The sequence below is a fragment of the Pongo abelii genome, chromosome 21, assembly GCF_028885655.2.
Source record: "Pongo abelii isolate AG06213 chromosome 21, NHGRI_mPonAbe1-v2.0_pri, whole genome shotgun sequence".
Taxonomy (NCBI): domain Eukaryota; kingdom Metazoa; phylum Chordata; class Mammalia; order Primates; family Hominidae; genus Pongo; species Pongo abelii.
Window position 1 is genome coordinate 68,229,940 of NC_072006.2, and position 19,906 is coordinate 68,249,845.

At 53.8% G+C, this 19,906-nt stretch overlaps 1 protein-coding gene across 5 annotated transcripts in view; it reads right to left on the reverse strand.

Moving 5' to 3' along the window:
• The window catches only part of ZBTB46 (zinc finger and BTB domain containing 46), a 90,699-nt gene that overhangs the window by 25,443 nt on the left and 45,350 nt on the right, over window positions 1-19,906 (reverse strand). For 4 of the 5 annotated variants that reach the window (XM_054542371.2, XM_054542372.2, XM_024238777.3 and 1 more), the window contains exon 3: window positions 7,863-8,147. In XM_054542371.2, the coding sequence (XP_054398346.1) occupies window positions 7,863-8,147 (285 nt within the window). Of the gene's footprint in view, window positions 1-24; window positions 716-7,862; window positions 8,148-19,906 lie in introns of those variants that run through there. The other variant, XM_054542373.2, reaches the window with a different exon arrangement.

Here is a 19,906-nt window from a genome sequence, read left to right on the forward strand (position 1 = left end):
AGCTCAGTTAAAGAATTTTTTTTCCTCCAGGGAAGCAAACACACCCCATGGCCCTTTCTTTATAGAAAAGACCCCGCGACTTCAGGCACAGGAAGGAGAACGCTTTCCGCCAGGGCTCTGCGCCGCTCGGGCTGGGGCAGTGGCCTCCAAGTCAGGGCTTGGCCAGAAACGTGCAGTGACCAGGCCTGGAAGGGACCGGCCACCACCACTGAGCTCTAGGAACTGATGTTTCCAACCCACTGCGACATGAATCGAATGTCTTTACATTAGGGGAAAAAAATTGCTCAAAATATAAAAACCAATTCAACTTCATACAACCTGTTGCTGTGGGAGTGGAACAATTACTATTGCAAAAGCGAATAACTCGGCTGACCTAAAATGGGTTTTCTCTGTACCTGGTTGAGTTGAAGGTGGGAGAGGAGGGCACATGGAGAGCAGGTGCCACCAAAGCGCCTCCTCGGAGGTGCCCGGGCTCATCTGGGCTGTGGCCACGCACACATGGGTGTCAGGGACACCACGCCCCAAGTGTTTGGCCCAGTTGCCCCAGACAAAGCTGGCCACCCTGGTGTCTTACCTGAGCTGGGGGAGGCAGCGCCGGCTCCCTGGGCTGGGTCTGGCGCTTCCCCAGAGCTCATCCTGCGGCTCTGAGGGTGGAAGGTGGAGGGTGGAGGGGCTTCTGTTCTGCCATCAGCGACCCTCACAAGGGACCCAGGCCCTGGGAACACAGGAAAGGAGTCTCACCCACAGGAACGTGCACCAGTTGCTGGGTTCTAGAGAGTTCCAGAAGCACCGACGATCTTCCCGGCATGCGGTGCGAGCCCGGTGATGCCCCGAGGGTCTCGCTGGAGGCAGGTGTTTGAGTGCTTTGATCAGCCGGCCAACCCCAAATGCCTGAGGTCTCCACCCGTGACTTCTCTGCGGTGGGTCTCTTTCCTGGGAGCCAAGTGATTCCAACAGAGGGTTTTGGTGGAGGAAGTCGGAGCATGAACACCTCTGGACTGCAGAAATGCTCTCCTGATGAGAATGCCAAGGCGTGCTGGCCTGGACTGCCTGAAAGTGCAGCACCATGTCCACCAAATGCCCTTTGGTCGGCAACTGTTCACAATTCCAGTCTCGATCCAGAATCAAGTTAAAGTTCTCAATTCATCCTTTAAATACCACAGGGAAATAGTCTTTAAACCACAACCGAAATAAAGACAAGCTGCGACTGTTCTCTGCAAAACGCCTCCTGACGCCTGGGCCCAGCCACTCCGCCATCTCCACGGCCACCTTCTCCAGTAACGAGCTGGTCAGAAGCTGTCCCCGCAGGAAAGGACTGCAGGGAGCTGGGATGAGCTTCACGGGAGGCAGGACCGCACCGCCATGGCTGTCCCTAGAATCCTTGACTCTTTAAAAGAGTGAGGGGGGTTACACCAGCAATGCTCCAGAGGCCATGTCCCACATTTCTGGGCATGGCTGATGCGGGGCTTACAGCCTTTGGTCCCCGGCCAGCCGGCCGGCGGCACATCCTCGGCTTGTCTGTGTGAAGTTGGCGTCCTCGTGCTGTTTGGAGACACGAAGGCAGCACACACCTCAAGGCCTCAGGTCAGCACCAGCCCAGCACAACTTGTGGGCAGACATGTTCTGAGCCTAAATGACAGTTTTCATGGTTTCTACTGGGATAACAATGTCTATTAACAGAGAAGAGGCCTGCCTACTGCTGAAAAAGGAATAAAAGTAAGCACGAAGTTCAACAGAATCAAATGAGAAGTACGGCAAGTCCTCTGACAGGGATGTCAGAGATTGATGGTCTAGTAATGAAACTGCCATCTGTTTAATTTAACAGCCAAGCCAAGATTATTGGTCCTACAAATCCAAGAAAACTAGTTCAGTTTTTCTAGAATGTTCCAGAACCATCTCCAAAGGCCCTCTGAGTGTCAGCTGCTCTGTGCCACTGGCCTGCTGCCTGCATATTTAATGGTTCTCTAAATTCAGAAATCTGCGACCACCATCCCATTCTTGTGCAAAATTGCCGCGGCTGGACAGTGTTTGTTGAACCACGGCGCATTCATGACGAGGAGAACCGGGCAGGTGTTGGGATCCCCACCCCGGCACCCCACGCTGCAAAGCTACAGTGGACACACAGTGAGGACCGCTGTGTCCCCGTTTCCTGCACGACGCACCAGGCCACTGGGAGGTACGCTCCACAGGACACCCTACAGACCATGCTAACAAGAGGCCCAGCCCTGGAAATGCTCATCGCCTGCAACCAGCACATGGAGATGGTCGCAAGTCAGGACCGGCCATGCCTGGCACAGCAGTCACACCACTAGAACCACAGCAGGGGCCACGTCAGGAGGAGGTGGCAAGTCAGGACCAGCCACACCTGGCACAGCAGCCACACCTCTAGAACCACAGCAGGGGCCATATCAAGAGGAGGTTGCAAGTCAGGACCGGCCATGCCCAGCACAGTGGCCAGGCCCCTAGAACCACAGCAGGGGCTACTCGCCCTCCCAGGCCCTCTTCAGAGCTTGCCTGAGTTGAAGCTGCATTCCCCCAGCTCTGAGGGCAGGGTTCTGGGGACCCTCACCCAGCCGAGGCAGCTCTTGTCTTCTTCTCTCTTCTGACAGGGAGCGGAGGAGAGGAGCCGGCGGACCCCGGGGCTCGGGGTACATTTCCAGAGCTACAAGATGGGGGGGGCTACGCCACAAGCTGCAGTAAGCTGCCCCCACTCTCCGACCCCACAGTCACCCCCACATTCAGCAATGGGAGGACACGGCTCTGCGTCCATGACCCTCCAGAAGGTGGGGAGGGAGAGAGGGGCGCAACACGGTCCCGCTGGGCCTGGTGCTCCCACACGGTGTTGAGAGAATTAGAAGTCCGTGAGTTCAACACTTCAGATCAGCAGATGGCGTCAGACCCCGAAGCTCAGTTCTCTCCCCCGATCAGTGTCCACCTAGGTACCAGCGAGTAGGGCTACGCCATGAACTCTGAGGCGCTCCTCCGCCACGGCAGCCCCCGCAGCAGCCCCCCCAGAGGCCAGGCCCCCGGACCCCACCTTCAAATCACACCGAGGCGCCTCGGCTAAGGCTTCCCTGGACGCAGGCGCTGGTGTCCACGGTTTACTTCTGCGTGGATTCCACGGGACCACCTGTCGGGGACAGAATGCCTACGGCAGTGAGGGAGGACCACAGAACTTTGGAAAATCCAAGTTTTTTCTGAGTATTTCCATTATTTACCTCAATGCATGCCAGAAACAGGCAGGGGCCACACAGGATGCCAGAAAATTACGTTTTAAAATAACCTGTCCCCCGCCGAGTTCTACAGCCACTCTGTCTGCTGGGCAGGCGTCTGGGGCATCCAATTCACAGCCTAACAAGCGAAGGATGCTGACAACTTCTAAACCGTGTTTACAGAAAACAAAAGGGCAAATTCTTTTTTTTTTTTTTTCTGACGAGTTTCGGTCTTGTTGCCCAGGTTGGAATGGCGTGATCTTGGCTCACTGCAACCTCCTCCTTCCGGGTTCAAGCGATTCTCCTGCCTCAGTCTCCCAAGTAGCTGAGATTACAGGTGCCCACCACCACACCCGGGTAATTTTTTGTATTTTTAGTAGACACAGGGTTTCGCCATGTTGGCTAGGCTGGTCTCGAACTCCTGACCTCAGGTGATCCACCTGCCTTGGCCTCCCAAAGTGCTGAGATTACAGGTGTGAACCATTATGCCTGGCCCAAAAGGGCAAATTCTTACAATAGAAGTGGAAAATTTAGAATATTAAAAATGAGGCTAGAACTTAAGAGAAATAACAAAAGACCCACCAGCCAACTTCACCTGGAATTAGTCACAGATGAACTAAAAACTGAGTGAGATGGGGCCAGGCGGGGTGGCTCACACCTGTAATTCCGGCACTTTGGGAGGCTGAGGCAGGCAGATCGCCTGAGCTCAGGAGTTCGAGACCAGCCTGGCCAACATGGTGAAACCCCGTCTCTACTAAAAATATAAAAATTAGTGGGGTGTGGGGGCACCCACCTGTAGTCCCAGCTACTTGGGAGGCTGAGGCAGGAGAATTGATGGAGTCTGGGAGGCAGACGCTGCAGCGAGCCGAGATAGCGCCACTGCACTCCAGCCTGGGCAAGAGAGCGAGACCCTGTCTCAAACACACACACACACACACACACACACACACACCCCCAGGAGTGCCAGGTGTGCCCTCACCCCACCTTCAGGATTTAGGACACACTCAGGATGCAGAGGACACAGCACTCTCACTGCAGCGAGAGGCCCTGGGAAGAAGCCAGAACCACTCAAGGCCCCAGCCTCGGGCTCCGCGGCCACTCCCTCCACGTGCTCAGGGGCTCGCTTCCAGAAAGGAGGGGCCCAGAACAGAAAAGCCCTGAGGAGGAAGGGGAGAAACTGCCAGGGCCGCCGAGGCCGAGCTGGGGTGTGTGTTCCCCAAGGTCAGACCTGGCACCAGAGGGCCCACAGCTCGGCTGCCGTGGGTGAAACCGACGTCCCCAAGGTCAAACCTGGCACTAGAGGGCCCACAGCTCGGCCGCCGCGGGTGAAATCGACGTCCCCAAGGTCAAACCTGGCACTAGAGGGCCCAGAGCTCGGCCGCCGCGGGTGAAACCGACGTCCCCAAGATCAAACCTGGCATCAGAGGGCCCACAGCTCGGCCGCCGCGGGTGAAACCGACGTCCCCAAGATCAAACCTGGCACCAGAGGGCCCACAGCTCGGCCGCCGCGGGTGAAACCGACGTCCCCAAGATCAGACCTGGCACCAGAGGGCCCACAGCTCGGCCGCCACGGGTGAAATCGACGTCCCCAAGGTCAGACCTGGCACCACAGGGCCCACAGCTCAGCCGCTGTGGGTGAAACCAATGTCCCCAAGGTCAAACCTGGCACTAGAGGGCCCACAGCTCGGCCGCCGTGGGTGAAATCGACGTCCCCAAGGTCAGACCTGGCACTAGAGGACCCACAGCTCGGCCGCCACAGGTGAAATCGACGTCTTCTGGCAAGCCGTGCCCTCCGACCCCATCTGCTGCACACACAAACCACCAAAGGCTTCATGGACGGAGCCACAGCCAGGAAAGGCTGTCAGACGCAGAAACAGTAGAAAAAGCACAAACAAATTGTTTCCCCTCAGTCCAATGCCTTTTTTTTTTTTTTTTTTTTGAGACAGGGTCTCGCTCTGTCACCCAGGCTGGAGGGCAGTGATGCAATCATGGCTCACTGCAGCTTCGACCTCCTGGGCTCAAGCGATCCTCCCACCTCAGCCGCCTGAGTAGCTGGGACTACGGGCACAGGCACCATCATGCTTGGCTAACTTCTTGTAGGGATGGGGTTTCCCCACGTTGCCCAGGCTCCCAAAGTCGTTCTTAATGACCAAGACGCACCAGCTGTACCTGGAGTGCTGCAAAGGAACTGGGTGTGCTGGGTTCCCTGCCCTGAATGAGTGTATATGACAGTCTGAGAGCATCCAGAGGAAACAGCACTCAAGCCCCTCATGTGAAAAGGCGGTCGGAGGGGAGGGTAGTGAGGGAGGCCTGGGATCCCCCTCCGACTGCACCCACAGGCACACGCTGCTGGCCACACCCAAGCCCCTCATGTGGAAAGGCAGCCGGAGGGGAGGGTAGTGAGGGAGGCCCAGGATCCCCCTCCGACTACACCCGCAGGTACACGCTGCTGGCCACACCCAAGCCCCTCATGTGGAAAGGCGGTCGGAGGGGAGGGTAGTGAGGGAGGCCCAGGATCCCCCTCCGACTACACCCGCAGGTACACGCTGCTGGCCACACCCAAGCCCCTCATGTGGAAAGGCGGTCGGAGGGGAGGGTAGTGAGGGAGGCCCAGGATACCCCTCCGACTACACCCGCAGGTACACGCTGCTGGCCACACCCAAGCCCCTCATGTGAAAAGGCGGTCGGAGGGGAGGGTAGTGAGGGAGGCCTGGGATCCCCCTCCGACCGCACCCACGGGCATGCACCGCTGGCCGCACCCAGCCTGTCCCTCCTGATGCCCACGAAACATGCCCAGCGCTCCATGTGACCGGCTGGCCAACTGCAGGATGCCCACATGCCCTGCCACCGCCTCCTGGAAAGGCCCCAGTACCCCGGGGTTTGTTCAAATCCAACCATTTCTGCTGACAAGTACACTTTTGCATTTGAGAGGGGACGGGGCCAACATTTTGGAGCATAAATCACAAACACTCTGCTTGCACCATGTTTGATATTTTAGAAACGCTATTTTGTTTGAATCCACAACAGCTGTGTAAGTGGCACCCCCCCCGTTTTTCAGATGTGGGAAGTGGGGCCTCAGGACGTCTGTGACAGCCCAGCACCCACAGCTTGTCCTGTCTGTGCAGTGCTCAGCCCTGAGCCTCATTTTCGGGGCCAAGACCCCTCGACGGCCACGGCTCCTCACTGAGTACACAGAATAAAGGGAAGGTGAACACCACTTTCCACATGTAGTCTTTATTACCCATGAACAGTTGGCATCAGTGCTCACACCAACGCGAAAATGAAAATTCGAAAGAATGTTTTAGTGCTCATGAAAACAAAGTTGTAAAAATATTGTTTTTTACAGCAGCATAAAGAAACAGAGAAACAGATATACTTCCCAAATCCCAGCAGCAAGGATGGCTGGCACCTTTCCTTCCTTCGCTTCCCTCAATACTCAGGAAACAATGTGTCCACACCGCTCAGCACACCTGGACCCCAGCCGCGGAGGTGGGGGCCTCTCATGCCGGACTCACTCCCACCTCCGCTGGAGAGAAACGGGACGCGCCTCACTCACTCTCAGCCGCCCGATGAGTGCCAGCTGTGCGCTGGATGCCAGCACCAGGCCTTGCCCGGGGGCCCACGTGAGCGCGAGACCAGAAGGCAGCTGGCTGGGGGCTGGCTGCGGTGGGTTTTTTGGTTTTTTTTTTTTTTTGAGACAGAGTCTCGCTCTGTCGCCCAGGCTGGAGTGCAGTGGCGCGATCTCGGCTCACTGCAAGCTCTGCCTCCCAGGTTCATGCCATTCTCCTGCCTCAGCCTCCCGAGTAGCTGGGACTACAGGCGCCCGCCACCACGCCCGGCTCATTTTTTGTATTTTTCGTAGAGACGGGGTTTCACCATGTTGGCCAAGAAGGTCTCCATCTCCTGACCTCGTGGTCCGCCCGCCTCGGCCTCCCAAAGTGCTGGGATTACAGGCGTGAACCACCGGGCCCGGCCTCTTTGTTTTTTTAAACTCTGAAAGCTGAATGCCCCCGTCTTGTCAGGAAGTCAGTCAGTCTGGGGTGAGCCCGACACGCAGCAGTGGCTGAACTTTTGGCCACATCTCGGCAGGCGCGTCGTCATTTGGATTCAGCTGGGGACATTTACGTTTTAAACACAACATCCGACGCATCTTTAAAAGTCACACGCCACCAGCATCATCCAGCGAAGGCAACGCACGGCGAGGCCCCCAAGCGCAATGGGCTCGCAGCGGCCGCCCCCATCTCCCTTGCGCGAAACGAGTCTCAGCACGAAGGCGACAGAGGGGCCGGCAGGGGGCGCCCGAGCCCGTCTCTGGAGCACAAAGACCCCCGGCCCCTGCGCAACCCGCACGAGCTCGCATTCAGCCAATGACTCGGGTGAGAAACATTCCAGCAAGCACTCGGCTGCTCCCCTGCCCGCCGCCCTCACAACCGCGTCCATTCCTTCCTCGATCTAAAGCCAGCTCCCCGTGGACCCGAGAGGCCAGTCCAGGCTGTGACGCCGCACCCTCACCTCCCGAAACAGGGAGGTCAGCAGGCGGCCGAGCAGCAGGGACAGACCCTCAGCCTCATCTCATCTTGGCCCGGGACCTGCAACTCTCAGCCTTCAAAACCACACCAAAGCCAAGCGGCCCCCAGGGCCTGCACTTACGGGACAGCGAGTGGGCCCCTCTGGGCAGGTACTCGAACAGCAGGGAGCCGTCATCCCCCAGCACGTCGGCCTTGAGCGACAGCAGGCTGTTCTTACTCATGAGCGCCGCGCGCAGGTTGGCCACCGCGGTGGCCTGATGCAGGGCGTCGTCCTTCTCCGGGGTGAGGGGAGGGCCCAGATAGCTGGCTTCTCCTCCCAGGAGACCCTCCTCGACCTGTGCATAGAGCTCGGCCCTCTCTCCTCGGCTGTCGGAGCTGCTGGCTTCGGTGACGGACAGGTCCGCATCTGGGGACAGAGGGACACACGTCAGAAGACACGGGTCGTTCCCAGACTCTCCAAGTGGGACAGGTGACAAATATAGAAGGACAGCGACCAGCTTCTGCCTGAGCTACAGAGCAGCATCAAGTCCAGCCCACCCTGGGAGCCGGGCACCTGCCCCAGCAATGCAGCAGCCTCGGCCCAGCCCGGCCTTTCCTGCCCACCCAGGTCCCATGGCTGTGGTGGAGTCTCAGCCAAGGCTTTGGAGGACGGCTCAACTCGGAACAACGGGGTTGCCCTCCCTGGACCAGGGGCTGCAGACCTGGTTCCTGGTCTGCTCCAGGGCTGAGGGCCTGCGAGTCAGAGGCTCCTGGGGCGGCAGTATTTCCATCTCTCAAAGACGAGGAGAGGCTCAAAATGGATCAATGACGTTAGAGCTAAATCTATAAAATTCTTAGAAGAAAATCCGCGTGATCTCAGATTTGGCAATAGGTTCTTAGATACAAAACCAAGCACAAGCAACAAAATAAATTGGATTCATCAAAATTAAATGTCTGTGCTTCAAAGGATACTACCAAGAAAGTGACGCCGGGTGTGGTGGCTCACGCCTGTGATCCCAGCACTCTGGGAGGCCAAGGCGGGTGGATCATCTGAGGTCAGGAGTTCAAGGCCAGCCTGGCCAACATGGTGAAACCTCATCTCTACTAAAAATACAAAAATTAGCCGGGCGTGGTGGCACATGCCTGTAATCCCAGCTACTCAGTAGGCAGAGGCAGGAGAATCGCTTGAACCCAGGAGGTGGAGGTTGCAATGAGCCGAGATCGCGCCACTGCACTCCAGCCTGGGCAACAGAACAAGACTCTGTCTCAAAAAAAAAAAAAAAATTGCAACCTATATATCTGATAATAAAAAGACAAATACTGTAACTCAATATAAAAATGGGTAAAAAATCTTACTAGACATTTGTCCAAAGAAGATGTATAAATGGCCAAGACGCACATGAAGAGATGCTCAGCATCACCCATCACTAGGGAAATGCAAAACACGATTCCACCACACGCCATGATTCCAGCACACGCCACGATTCCAGCACACGCCACGATTCCACCACACACCACGATTCTACCATACGCCACGATTCCAGCACACGCCACGATTCCACCACACGCCACAATTCCACCACACGCCCACTGGGATGGCTGCAAATAAAAAGTCAGGTGAGGCACCGTGGCTCACGCTTCCAGTCCCAACATTTTGAGAGGCTAAGACCGGAAGATCTCTTGAGAACAGGAGTTCAAGACCAGCCTGTGCAACACAGCAGGACAAAAAGTTAAAATAAAACAAAATTAGCTGAGTGTGGTGGGTTGTGCTTGTGGTCCCAGCTACTCAGGAGACTGAGGTGGGAGGATCACTTGAGCCTGAGAGGCTGAGGCTGTGGTGAGCTGTGATCGAGCCACTGTACTCCAGTCTGGGTGACAGAGTGAGACCCTATCTCAAAAACAAAAACAAAAAGATCAGATAATATTGGCAAGGATGGGAAGAAATCAGAACCTTGGAACCTTGCTGGTAAGAGTGTAACATGGTGCCCTCCTGGGGAGCAGGTCGGCAGGTCCTCACAACATCAGGTACGGGAATCACCACAGGGCCCAGCAGTTCCACGTGTACGCATGCAGATACCCACAAGAAATGAAGACACAAAAGCCCACAGAAAACCTTGTCCAGGACGCGCCTAGCACATTATCACGAACAGCCAACAAGGCCATCGATGGATGAATGGATAAACATAACAGATCCATCCCCACAATGGAATATTATGTGGCCATGAAAAGGCATGAAGAACAGACACAGGCCACCACATAGAGGAGCCCTGAAAACATGCTCAGCGGACAAAGCCAGACACAGAACCACGCAGAGGAGACTTGAAAACTGCTGAGTGAACAAAGCCAGACACAGAAGGCCACACGCCATTTCATTTCCATTAAATATCCAGAACAGGCAAATCAAGAGAGACAGAAAGTAGGTTTGTGGCTGCAAAAAGGGGCTGGGGAGAGGTCTTGGGTGAGGGCTAAGCGGTGCAGGGTTTCCCTCTGAGCCGAAGAAAATGTTCTAAGTGGATTGTGCTGATGGCTGCAGGACGCTGTGAATATACCAAAAACCTCTGAATTGCAAACTTTAAATGGGTGAATGGGGTGTGAATCATCTCTCAGTAAAGCTTCTACTTAACAACAACAACAAAAGGTGATGACTTGAGTCATTAATTCAACGGATTCCTCTGAGTGTCAGCTCAGGCCAGCCAGGGCTTCGTGGAGGAGCCTCCCTCTAGTGGGGCTGTATGCAGGGCATCAAAACACCCCCAGAACACGCTGAGCGATGATGATTTGCAGATATTTTCCCACAGCAAGAGAACGGATTTTCCACCACGGTCATTGATGGGAATCGGGATCAGAACCACAGAAACACAGGGGCATGGGGCAGGGGGGACCTGGAGCAGGGGCAGAGGTGACGTCTGCAAACACCCCTGGAACAAACATGCACATGTCGCTCACACACGCCACTCAGGGAGGTGCTGTGAGGCCCAGCAGCTGAGAGCTGGGCGTGGCAGGTGCACAGGGCCCCCCTCAGACAGCACATGGGGTGAGTCCAGCCTGGCAGGAGCGGGTGGGAGTCTCCAGGGACAGTGACATTCCGACCGTCGAGCTACCTATGACTTCTTCTGAAGGCCTTTAAGGGGTATTTTTCCAAACTCTACTCTATTTTTCCAAACTATACTCCTTTTTATATTTTTTTGCAAATCCCTCAATGATACATCATATTAATCGTGCATTTCTAGGAACTAAATATACAGGTTATATCCAAACTTATGTTAAGGCTTTGTCTTAGCTTGGGATGCCATGACAAAATACCACAGGCAGGGTGGCTTAACAACGAAAATTAGTTTCCTCACACTCTGGAGACTGGGAGTCCAAGGACAACGTGCCAGCAGATCTGGTGTCTGGTGAGGCCCCTCCTGACCTGCAGACAACGCAGGTGAGCCCTGGGGGCCCCTCCTCAGAGTCTGGGAGCAGAGTGGGTAGTGGGTGCTGTGTTCTCACGAGCGTGTTCAGGGATCAGGGCCCCGTCTGTGACTTCACTTTATCACTTCCTTCAAGGCCCTCCCCAGATGCAGCCACACGGGGGCTGGGGTTTCAACACATGAGTGTGGGGGTGCACATTCAGCTCCTAAGAGGCTTCAAAAAAAAATCACCCAATTTTATTTTATTTTATTTTATTTATTTATTTATTTTGAGACGGAGTTTCGCTCTTGTTGCCCAAGCTGGAGTGCAATGGCACGATCTCAGCTCACTGCAACCTCTGCCTCCCGGCTTCAAGTGATTCTCCTGCCTCAGCTTCCTGAGTAGCTGGGATTACAGGTGCGTGCCACCACGCTGGCTAATTTTTTTTTTTGAAATGGAGTCTTGCTCTGTCACCCAGGCTGGAGTGCAGTGGTGCAATCTCGGCTCACTGCAAGCTCCGCCTCCCAGGTTCATGCCATTCTTCTGCCTCAGCCTCCCAAGTAGCTGGGACTACAGGCGCCCGCCACCACACCCAGCTAATTTTTTGTATTTTTAGTAGAGACGGGGTTTCACCGTGTTAGCCAAGATGGTCTTGATCTCCTGACCTTGTGATTCGCCCCCCTTGGCCTCCCAAAGTGCTGGGATTACAGGACTGTGAGCCACCACGCCGGGCTACTAATTTTTGTATTTTTAGTAGAAACGGGGTTTCACCACATTGGTCGGGCTGGTCTCGAACTCCCAACCTCAGGTGATCCACCCACCTCAGACTCCCAAAGTGCTGGGATTACAGGCATGAGCCACCATGCCTGGCCAAAATCACCCAATTTTAAAGCCAAATTTTAAATCTAAATTATTGTAACAAATTAAGGTGAAAAACACATAAAACAAATCAGGATAAGCTGAAATAACTCTCCTTTGTGTGAAATGGTAAAAGTTGGGTTTCCGCCGGGCGCAGTGTCTCACGCCTGTAATCCCAGCATTTTGGGAGGCCGAGATGGGTGGATCACGAGGTCAGGAGTTTGAGACTAGCCTGGCCAGCATGGTGAAACCCTGTCTCTACTAAAACACAAAACATTAGCCAGGCATGGTGGTGCGTGCCTGTAATCTCAGCTACTCGGCAAGCTGAGGCAGGAAAATCGCTTGAACCAGGGAGACAGAGGTTGCGGTGAGCTGAGATCACACCATTGCACTCCAGCCTGGGCAACAAGAGCGAAACTCCATCTCAAAAAAGAGAAAGATTAAAAAATTCTCATTAATTTTATGTATATAGTAGTTAGCAAGGTAACTCAATGGATAAAAGGTTTCTTAGCAAGCAACACTGGAACAACCTTATAACCCTATGTAAAAAGTGAACCTCAAGCTGATCTCACGCCACATACAAAAAAACCAACTTGAATCATGGAGCTATGCGTTACACTTAAATCCATAAAAACTCAAGAAAAACCATAGGAGAAAGTCTTTGCTGGCTGGGCGCGGTGGCTCATGCCTGTAATCCCAGCACTCTCGGAGGCTGAGGCGGGCGGATCACGAGGTCAGGAGACCCGAGACCATCCTGGCTAACATGGTGAAACCCCGTCTCTACTAAAAATACAAAAAATGAGCCGGCGTGGTGGCGGGTGCCTGTAGTCCCAGCTACTCAGGAGGCTGAGGCAGGAGAATGGCGTGAACCCAGGAGGCAGAGCTTGCAGTGAGACGAGATGGTGCCACTACACTCCAGCCTGGGTGGCAGAGCAAGACTCTGCCTCAAAAAAAAAAAAAAAGAAAAAAGAAGCCAAGGGCCAAGAGAAAATATTTGCAAAGCACATACTTGATGAAGGACTTGGAACGAGAACACCTAGGAACTCTCACCACTCAGAAATAAAAGATGGGCAGAAGATCTGAACAGACACTTCCCCAAAGAAGAGACCCGGATGTGAAGCAGGCGCCCGACGCTCATCCCCGCGAGCTGAGCCACGACACTCACTTGGCCAGCACCTCACGGTCACCACATAGACAGCCCGATCGAAACACGACAAAAAGACCCGGACAGACACTTTACCAAAAAAGATACATGAACGGCATCATCCGCCATCAAAGAAATGCAAATCAAAGACCACAGAGAAGCCAGGTGTGGCGTCTCACGTCTGTCATGCCAGCACTGTAGGAGGCTGAAGGAGGCGGATCACCTGAGGTCAGGAGTTCGAGACCGGCCTGGCCAACATGGCCAAACCCCGTCTCTACTAAAAATACAAAAAATCAGCCAGGTGTGGTGCTGGGTGACTGTAATCCCAGGTACTCGGGAGGCTGAGGCAGGAGAATCGCTTGAACCCGGGAGGTGGAGCTTGCAGTGAGCGGAGATTGCACCACTGCACTCCAGCCTGGGCAACAAAAGTGAGAGACTCCATCTCAAAAAAAAAAAAAAAAAAAAAAAAAAACCATGAAGGGGAGTCTCAGAATTGAACCAAATTGAACCACAATGGTTAACTTTTTTTTTTTTTTTTTACAGACAGTCTCGCCACAATGAAAAAGGTAGAGACAGGGTTTCACCATGTTGGTCAGGCTGGTCTCAAACTCCTGACCTCAGGTGATCCGCCCGCCACAATGAAAAAGGTAAGCAGTGCAGGCAGACGCAGCAGCATGGCTGGGCCCAAATACACTGATGCAAGAAAGGAGCCTCGCCCAGAAGCCGGCTGGAGGCCTGAGGGAGGCCCTGGGACAATGTGCTGCACCTCGGGAGGGTTTGGGTACACGCATTTATCAAAACTTCTCAGGCTGTGGACGGTGGTTCATGCCTGTAATCCCAGCACTGTGGGAGGCCAAGGTGGGTGGGTCACTTGAGTCCACCTGGGCAACACGGCAAAACCCCATCTCTACAAAAAATACAAAAATGAGCTAGGCGTGGTGGTGTGCACCTGTAGTCACAGCTACTCAGGAGGCTGAGGTAGGAGGATCACTTGAGCCAGGGAGGTTGAGGCTGCCATGAGCTGAGATCACGCCACTGCACTCCAGCCTGGGCATCATCATCTCAAATTAAAAAACCACAACTTCTCAAAAGGTACATCTGAAGTTAGGCTCCGTGGTACGGACCTACAGTTCCAGCTACTCGGGAAACTGAGGCGGAAGCATCATCACAGCTCAGGAATTTGAGTCCCTGTGTCTTCTAAAAAAAGAAAAAGAAAACCAAAAGGTGCACCTGAGATTGGCACATGTCAGAGTGCAGAGAATTTAACTGAGAAACAGAAAGGTGCTGAGCGCTGACGTATTTTGGGATGAAGTATCCTGATGCCTCCGCCTGCAATGAAATGCATTGAAAAATACGAAGCGTTTTTAGTGATTCGATGGACAAATATATAACAAAGCAAATACAGCGAAATGTTAACTGGGTGATCTAGGCAGCAGGCATGTTCACCATTTCATTTTTTCAACTGTTCTCTGAGGGTGAATATTTTCCCAATACAGTGTTAGGAGGAGAAACAAGAAGCTATCCAAACTGTACACCTGAAATCTGTGTAGTTTATTGTATGTAATATATCACACCTCAAAAAAATAGAAAAAAGGGCCTGGCGTGGCGGCTCACACCTGTAATCCCAACACTTTGGGAGGCCGAGGCTGAGGCCGGTGGATGACCTGAGGTCAGGAATTAGAGACCAGCCTGACCAACATGGTGAAACTCTGTCTCTACTAAAAGTATGAAAAATTAGCTGGGCGTGGTGGCAGGTGCCTGTAGTCCCAGCTACTCAGGAGGCTGAGGCAGGAGAATGGCATGAACCCGGGAGGCGGAGCTTGCAGTGAGCTGAGATCACACCACTGCACTCCAGCCTGGGCGACAGGGTGAGACTCCGCGTCACAAAAAAAAAAAAATTTAGCCAGGCATGGTGGCACGTGCCTGTAATCCCAGCTACTCGGGAGGCTGAGGCAGGAGAATTGCTTGAACCCAGGAGGTAGAGGTTGTAGTGAGCCGAGATCGTGCCATTGCACTCCAGACTGGACAACAGAGCGAGACTCTGTCAAAAAAAAAATAGATGCCAGGCGCGGTGGCTCACGCCTGTAATCCCAGCACTTTGGGAGGCCAAGGCGGGCAGATCACAAAGTCAGGAGATCGAGACCATCCTGGCTAACACGGTGAAACCCCGTCTCTACTAAAAATACAAAAAAAAATTAGCCAAGCGTGGTGGTGGATGCCTGTAGTCCCAGCTACTCAGGAGGCTGAGGCAGGAGAATGGCATGAACCGGGGAGGTGGAGATTGCAGTGAGCTGAGATGGCGCCACTGCACTCAGACCTGGGCGAAAAAGCAAGACTCCGTCTCAAAAAAAAAAAAAAATAAAAAAAAAAAATAGAAAAGAGGTGTGGCGAATTTTACCAAAATCCCCGGCTACTGTATGCAGACCCCCAGTGGTGAGCCAATGAGGCCCCTGCAGAGACGCCCAGGCTGCAACCCTCGAGCCATGGTTTCGCCACCTTGTGGAAGAACAACTCCGCAGACCTGATTTGGTTCAGGATCTCATGATGAGTCCTGGATGAGCCACGTGGGCCCTAAATGGACCCACCAGGGTCCCTGTCAGCAGAGAAAGAGGCAGGAGGGTGAAAGAAGCGAGGATGGGAAGGGGCAGGAATGATGTGGGGCCACAAGCCAAGGATGCTGTGGCTTCCAGAAGCCAGAAGAGGCACATGGACTCCCCTGGAGCTCCAGGGGATCCAGCCCTGCCGGCTGCTTCGGACTTCAGAGAACCGTGAGACAAAACGTGCATTGCTCTGACACTAAATCTGGTCATTTATTACAGCAGCCATCAGGAGCCAGGTGCTTGCCAAAAGCACAAAAGACACAAAAGACACCTGCAGGAGAGCCTCACAGCCCTGAGCCTGACACCCAAACGCCCACATCTGGACGACCACAGGACAGGCTGCAGCCACGCCCCACGCCCCACACCCCACACCCATGGGTGAGGAGCAGTGTTGCTGCTGGCCGCGGCTGTGAGTCCCTCCCACACCACGACAAGGAGCAAAGCCAGAGATGCAAGGACACCCTGCCGAGTGGCTACATTAAAAGTTCAGTCGGCCAGGCAGTGGCTCACACCTGTGATCCCAGCACCATGGGAGGCCCAGGCGGGAGGATTGCTGAGCCCAGGAGTTTGAGACTGGCCTGAGCAACTTAGTGAGATCCCGTCTCCCGTCATAGTGAGATCTACATCTCTACAAAAAAAATTTTAAAAAATTAGCCAAGCGTGGTGCCGCATGCCCATAGTCCCAGCTACTCAGGAGGCTGAGGTGGGAGGATCACCTGAGCCCAGGAGGTCGAGGCTGCCGTGAGCCAAGATCATACCACTGCACTCCAGCCTGGGCGAGAGAGTGAGACCCTGTCTTAAGAAAAACAAAATACACGGCCGGGCACGGTAGCTCGTGCCTGTAATCCCAGCACTTTGGGAGGCCGAGGTGGGTGGATCACAAGGTCAAGAGATTGAGACCAGTCTGGCCAACATGGTGAAACCCCGTCTCTACTAAAAATATAAAATATCAGCCAGGCGTGGTGGCACGTGCCTGTAGTCCCAGCTACTCTGGAGGCTGAGGCAGGAGAATCGCTTGAACCCAGGAGGCAGAGATTGCAGTGAGCCGAGATCGCGCCATTGCACTCCAGCCTGGCGACAGAGTGAGACTCTGTCTCAAAACAAAAACAAAAACAAAAAATACTCTGTCCAGTGCCGAGCGCAGAAATTTTCTAAAAATAAAACAAAAACAAAAAGCAGCACGTTCCTGTGAAGGGTGTTATTGTCTCTGTCCCAGTCACCAGCTGCTCCCCAACAGACTGTAATGTGGTCAAAGCTGATTGCAGGTAATTCTGTTCATACCTGAAAGCAAAAACATCTAGAGAAGGCACAGCTGAGTTCTCAAGCTTCCCAGGACAGGACTGAACGGGGGAGCGGATGAAAACAGGCCAAGCCAAGCATCTCCCGAGCAGCTGTGGGATCGGGGTGTGGAGCCGGACGCCCTTCCCACCCCACTACTGACCAAAGCACATGATGTCATCTTTTGGTTGAAACCCTTCCACCCAAAAAATAAAAAGACCATCCCAAGTGCAGGAAATTTTCTTCAACAGAACAATCAGATCTGCCATGCTGCTGTAACAGGCTGTGAAAGGTGTTCAGGAGGTGAAACACTGTTCAGGAGGCCAGGTGGGGGGACCTCACATTCTGTCAGGCACCAGGAGGGCCAAGATGCCACACACATTCAGGATGGGAGTCCCTGCATGGACGTAACCTCAGAGGTAACTCCCTGCCCTCGTGTGATCAGGACGGCTGAGACCGTGGGGTGGGGGGGGATCCTCCTCCCCAACCTTTGTGGAGAGAAGGAGGGAACACCAGAAGGGGAAACAGCCACGGCCCCCTCCGCTCACCAGTTCCTGCTTTATCCCCAGCAAAGAGCTCTGGGGGCGGTGAGGAGCTGCTGTCAGCACAAGGGAGAGAAACCCTGAGCCCCGCCGGAGGCAGGCCGGCCTGGTCCAAGAAGCAGCTCGAAGACCCCCCTACCCTGAGAGCTGGGACCCTCACTCCCCTCCCGGAGCAGACAGGAGGCGACTTGCAGGCAGCACTGGGCACCTGAGAGGCCATCGTCCCCCATCTGGAGCTCCCGCAGTTCTGATGTACGCTTAAAAATCCCAACAGGTCAAGCTCCCGCCTCGCCAGGGTTCAAGTACACACTTACTTTACAGAACACACAGATTCTCCTGTAGCAGCACCACTTAGGCATGTGTGGGGCCATTTAGTTGGGGCACCTGGGCTGTTTCTTTACCATCTTCTCATGCAGTAGCTACACATCCACTTTGTCAAGGCCTCACCAGTCACCTCTCAGGTCCTTACTGTGCTCCCTCCGCAGATGAGGAGGAGACACCAGGGCCTGGGGAGACATGGGCCTGCCTGCCTGCCCCATAGCTGCACACATGAATCTGAACATTTTAATGCTATTTCCCACAAGCTCTCATAGAAGTGAACTGCTGTAACTCAGAAATAAATTTCAAGGGATACTGTTTCTTGGAAGCTGCTCAGTTAGAATGAATTTGGCCTTAGAAAATCACTCTTAAAAACAAACAGGCCCCAGGGTCACCAGGGGCTGGGATGATGCACAGAAGGGTTGGGGCATCGGCGTCGAATGATCCACGGTGACCACTTGACACGTGTCCTTAGAAAAGAGACTTTGTGGCCAGGCGCGGTGGCTCACGCCTGTCATCCTAGCACTTTGGGAGGCCAAGGCAGGTGGATCACGAGGTCAAGAGATCGAGACCATCCTGGCCAACATGGTGAAACCCCGTCTCTACTAAAAATACAAAAATTAGCCAGGCATGGTGGCGGGCACCTGTAGTTCCAGCTACTCGGGAGGCTGAGGCAGGAGAATGATGTGAACCCAGGAGGCGGAGGTTGCGGTGAGCTGAGATTGCACCACCGCACTCCAGCCCGGCAACAGAGTGAGACTCAAAAAAAAAAAAAAAAAAGAAAAAGAAAAAGAAAGAAGAAAGAAAAGGGACTTTGTGGCCCAGCACGGTGGCTCACGCCTGTAATCCCAGCACTTTGGGAGGCTGTGGCGGGCGGATCGCTTGAGGTCAGGAGTTCGAGACAAGCCTGGCCAATATGGTGAAACCCTGTCTCTACTAAAAATACAGAAATTAGCCAGGCGTGGTTGCAGGAGCCTGTAATCCCAGCTACTCAGAGGCTGAGGCAGGAGAATCACTTGAACCCGGGAGGCAGAGGCTGCAGTGAGTCGAGATCACACCACCGCACTCCAGCCTGGGTGACAGTGAAGCTCTGTCTCAAAAATAAAAAATTTTAAAAAAAGGGCCTTTGCTTCTATAAATGGGATGAGAATTAAAAATCCTCTTCTCTAAGATAGAATAAATCTTTAATGGAAACAAACTGACCTCCATGGGATCATGATCTACTTCCAAACCCCAAGCTTCCAAATCCCAGCCTGAGGGCTCAGGCGGAGGACGCAGCTCAGGGAGTCACTGGCTGCCACAGCGTGGGCAGAACCATCCTCCATCCTCACACAGCTCACAGCCTTGTGTCCTCATCTTAGCAACTCAGAATAATCTAATGGAAGAGTTTCACAGTTGCCTTGGAAACCCAAGGGATTTAAGACTCTAACAAAAGTACACAGCCAAAATCACTTGTTGGATTCTAAAAACACCTTCTGCTCGGCAACTGCATTTAAAGCATTCAGCCCACAGGCTTAAGGAGTGCGCTATTTCTCAGTGCCTGGATCGACTCTTATAATATAAAGGCCTCCAGCACAGGCACCTGCCAGCGACTTATGCGCACGCACAGGGAGGTGGCCTGGGACCGCTGGGAGGGGCCTCGCTGTGCTGACAACGGAGACCCTGCAGCGCATCTGTAAACATCAGAATACGCCCCCCAAAGCCATGTCTCTTGCCAGGGTCCACTGCTTCTCAGATTTTAGTTGGAGCTAGTGGAAGATTATAAACAGTTACGAGCAGATGGAAAGGCCACTGGCCCTGACCTGCTGCCTGTACACTCTCCACATGTACAGCAGCACATAGAGAAACGATTTTCCCAACTGGTAATGTCTGGAGACATTTTTGGTTGTACCAACGGGGGATCCAAAGGCAGGTGCTCCTGGCATCTGTGGGTGGAGGCCAGGGGTGCTGCTAACATCCTGCAGTACCTAGGACAACCTCACGATGGAGCACAACTCAGCCCGAGGCTGAGTTAAACCAACTGCTGATTTTTGTTTGTTTTGTGGTTTTTTGA